The 4,478-nt window shown below is 40.5% G+C and overlaps 1 protein-coding gene across 1 annotated transcript; it reads right to left on the reverse strand.

Annotated features, from left to right (window-relative positions):
- Nucleotides 1-2,707: 2,707 nt before the first annotated feature.
- On the reverse strand, nt 2,708-4,359 carry RPL22L1 (ribosomal protein L22-like 1; the record flags this gene model as incomplete). Its single annotated transcript, XM_010079946.1, has 3 exons — nt 2,708-2,960; nt 3,726-3,847; nt 4,267-4,359. Coding segments are annotated over 3 exons (360 nt in total), but the record flags the coding sequence as incomplete, so codon positions are not given.
- Between the last annotated feature and the right edge of the window lie 119 nt (nt 4,360-4,478).

The raw sequence follows: 4,478 nt of genomic DNA on the forward strand, positions 1-4,478 counted from the left end.
TATTTTTATATATAAAATTTTGGCTGTATTAAACCCTTGTAAGATTCACAATGCCATTGCCCTCCTGAGCCCTGAGGTTGCAGGCAAAGCAGTGCTTCAGAAGCACTCCTGCTAGATTTCGTGCTTATCCCTTCTGGAAATCCTAAAGCACCCTGAGCATCATCCAAGACCTGAGCATGCTGCCGAGGAGCCATGAGAACCGAACTCAGCAGCAGCTCTGGTCACCTGCGAAGCTGTCACGCTGTGGGTGTATTATTTTTCCCCAGCAGCTTCACTGCCCAGCCGATGCGGGAGTGCACATCTCTGCAGCCCCGAGGCAAGCTCGTCCCTCAAGCAGGGCTTTGCTGGGCTCTTCTCCAGCACTAAATATGGAAAATTCTGACAGTCAGTCCTGTCCATTTTCAAGCTATTCAGGATCTTTTAACTTTCAAAACAAAGATGAACAAAAAGCAGACTCTAGTTGGAAAAAAAAACCCCAAACAATGGGCATGCCAGGCCCCCGATGACGGTACCTGGCAGCTCCCGGCGCAGTAGAGCTCCCATCTCAGTGAGTTAGACCCCACCAAGTATCAGACAAACACTGACCTGCGGCTTTTAAAAAAGCTCTCTTTGGTTCTAATCTGGATAATTTGTATTAATTACCTTATGTGAACAATATCAGGGTGTATTCCTGCCTGCCACCTGCATTATGCCTGGCCTCTTCAGCTGTGAAATTCATGAAATTATGAAAGCATCACCTTTTTTCAGCTTTGTCTGAGGTCACCTTCTCATCTCTCTCCAGCTATTTTTCTCCACAAAACTTTATCAACAATCACACTGTAAACACGCCATGTAAATTTACCCTCTCACCCCTTTGGGGTTTCTATGTGTAACACGCATATATGCACCTGGACTGACTCCACTGACCCAATGAAGGGCGTAGCTGCAGAAGGAGGCTGTACAGCCCGCACGCTCCTATGAGCAGAGCTGGATGGCAGGCAGGGATAAAACAAAAATATCTGGCTGCAATCTAAAGAGGAAGGAAAATTATCCTAAATGTATTAAGTGCTCCAGAGCTGCACTTATTGCTATCAGAAACTTGTAATTTTATTTCCTCTAGTTTACCATGTTTTCAAGCACCAGTGAAAGGAATTCCTACACTCCATCCTCACTGCAGTGAAGCTTCGTAATGCAACTCACAGAAACACTTTGGCAGTTTTCCTCTGAACCCAGCCATATAATAAGGTGCTTTGACTTGAAATCCCAGGCCTTGTTCTCCTCTCTTGACTAATGACAATCTGTGAGGCTGTACAAACCCACGTGTAGCTGCCAGCCTGTTTTAATAAGAACGATAACAAGGCAGCATGATCCTACCAGCTCTGGTGGTGTTTGTGCCTGTTCCATTTGATCAGAACAGTTTTGTTGTGTCAGTCTAGTGTAAAGGATGTATTGTCACATAAAAGTGCAACTCTGAAAACACAGGTGGGGATGTATTTTGAAATACAACTGTTAGTCATGCCCTTCTTTGCTTAACTTAGTGCAGCAAAGAAAACAGCAGAGGTTTTCAAATATTTGCAGCTTTACTGTAAAAAAAACTGTTGGCTGTTCAACACAGTATTAACTACCAATATTATAATGACTTAAAAAAAACCCATGAGCAACCTTCTGGATTTACAGAAAAGGACGGACACAGCCACCTTTACTGTTGCTGTAGAACTCCCTGATTTTTCTCGAATAGGAGATCCCAAGACAGTGCTGTGGCACTACTCAGTGTTCGAGGTCGGCGGGAAGGGGTTCAGGTGTTGTAAGTTATTTCCACTGAAGCTCAACACACACGAGCTAGGAAATAATCCTCAGCCTTTCAGACAGTTACACATGCTGCTCCCTTCCTTTTGATAGCTCTGAAACAGCAAAATGAAACAGATCAACAAGGCAGAGATGACACAAGCAGCTGTTGTTCCACCTCTCATCTCCCTGGGCCACACTTCAGGAACAGCTGCTCAAGCACGTTGAAAGATTACAAAGGAGACCCCATGGCTGCTGACAAATAACATTGCCCTCCCCTTTTTCATAGAGAAAACTAATCAAAGTTCTCTTGATATTACATGAACCAAATAACTAGTTTGTAGGATCTGGAGTGATTTGTGTTTCAATGAAGCAGCCACTTGTACTAGGATTAAAGAAATAATCCCAGAAATCAAACACAAGAACTGTAAAAACAAAACAGTAGAAACCTCTATTACCAACGGTGTTAAAGGACAGCTCATTGCTTCCTTTTTTGCTTTAGCTAGATGCTGGCAAACGAGATTCATCTCTACATCCTTACATGTAAATTAAATGTAAGTCTGGGTAACAAATCTTTGTTACACTCCAGTTTGACTTGTGGTTTTACATAGGAATGCTACAACCAATTAATGATTTAGATAAGTATTTCCATTAAAACATATAAGCCTGTTTTTTAACTAAAAAATAATTAAACTTTTATTAAATACCATTATCTCCACGTAAGTTAAAAAAGCTCTAGCATTCTTTGTACCAATATGATTAACTGCTGATGTAACTGTCCTACATTTGTAGTGGGTGAAGGGCTCAGTTCTTTTCTACTTGGACTTTCACCGGTGCCATGTTGAACAGCTCTATTTCTAGCAATGGAAGGACGACGACAAATCAAATGATTCCCTGGGATGCTTTTTAATTAGTTAAGAAAAAGGCTAGAAGGCTAACCACGCTCTGTCAAACAGAGTACAAAATCTTTATTCACCAATAACTTAAGTGTTCTTATAAATAGATGTTCTAGTCTTTTGTACACTGTATCGATTATAAAGCTAAGCTTCAGTTATTCCTCAGACTCCGATCCTTCTTCATCTTGACTGATTTGGAAGTAGCGTAATTCGTATGTCTCTTTGTCAGATGCAACAACACGAAGCCAGTCACGCAGGTTGTTCTTCTTGAGGTACTTCTTTGTGAGGTATTTTAGGTACCTTAAAAACAGTAATTACACATCAGAACTTTGTCATGTAATAAGCCATACTGCTGTCTGCACTCCACCCAAGACATGGCTCTAGCAGGGCAACAACACACTACTTATATCCAGAAATAAAAAATTATCATATATAAAAAGTACATTTTCATTCCAGATATGCAAGAATTTATTATTTGATGCATTTTGACAACATAGCACAATGCCAGTAACTCAAAAGCATTGAGAAGTGGTTCTAAACCTTTGTCTAACACAATAGATGCTGGCTCATCTCTACCTGCAAAACGAAGGTGGGGATGCAGGGAAGGAACTGTACCTCTAATGTGCATACTTCACCTGCTGCATGCTCTAACATACTAAGCAGTTTAAGGCTTCATTTGACTTAAGGGGTTCTTTTGCAACAGCACGTATTGCATACACATACCTTTTAATACAACCAATTAAGTAATAAAACAGCCACCAATTACATGAATTCAGTATAACTTCTAAAAGCATCTCTTTCCTCTATATACTTCCAACAACCTATATAAAGCATCTCTGTATTACTATGCTTACAGAGGGAGCATTAATTTGTATTTTAAAAAGCAGTTTAAAAAAAAATCTAGTACTACCGGTTTGTTTGAATTGCTTCTTTCACTAAAATTTCTAAGTGCTATGAAGCTCAGCACTAACACCTTCTCTGGACATGTCAGAGGTGCGTCATGTACAACACATCACCGTTCAAAATCCAGTACTGCAAGTACAACAAAAGGAAACCTATGCCAACCTCTTAGAAAATTGCTTCTCGGACGTCACTGTGATCTTGTTCTTCAGACGTTCAATGTGAACGGTGTTGCCCAAGTTTCCAGTTTTTCCATTGACCTTAACCTTCTCCTTTAGGAACTGTTCCTGTTTCAACATTAAAAAAACAGAACACTAGGGAATGGCACCCTAGGTATGAACTAGGGAAGGGACCCTAGCCAAACAGCAATATTAAAAATCATCATTTACTTACATCCTGGTAGCAAATATTTACAATGCACTAAGATTTTAAAAATAATTGCAATTAAAAATACCACCCCATGCTAAAGCAGGATTCAATTTAAAATAGTTCTATTCATGGTTAGGTATGAACTGCCTCGTCTGTAAGACATCTAAACCCAAGAAACTTTCAAAAAGTGCCAACAATTTAAAGAACAGCTGTTCATTTTACTAATTTAAAACGTAACTCTTTAGAATGTAACTTTTCAGTTGTAATTCAGTTATCACACTGTACTAAGGCTTTTACTGCACTATGCACCAGAAATACGATCAAAACCACGACTTACAAAATTCCCAGAATCAAAAATTCCATCTTCCACAGGATGGGTCAAGTCAAGGCAAAACTTCCAGGTTGACTTTTTAGATTTTCTGTCCTTTTGCTAAAACACAAAAACCCCGAAACGTTAACAACAACGATCAACACGCAGAAAGCTTTTATTGGAGCGGAGAGAGCCACGGCGGAGGCCGGCCCCGCGGCGGCGTGTGGCGGGCGCCGGCC

Source organism: Pterocles gutturalis, unplaced genomic scaffold (genome assembly GCF_000699245.1).
Source record: "Pterocles gutturalis isolate BGI_N339 unplaced genomic scaffold, ASM69924v1 Scaffold37739, whole genome shotgun sequence".
Taxonomy (NCBI): domain Eukaryota; kingdom Metazoa; phylum Chordata; class Aves; order Pterocliformes; family Pteroclidae; genus Pterocles; species Pterocles gutturalis.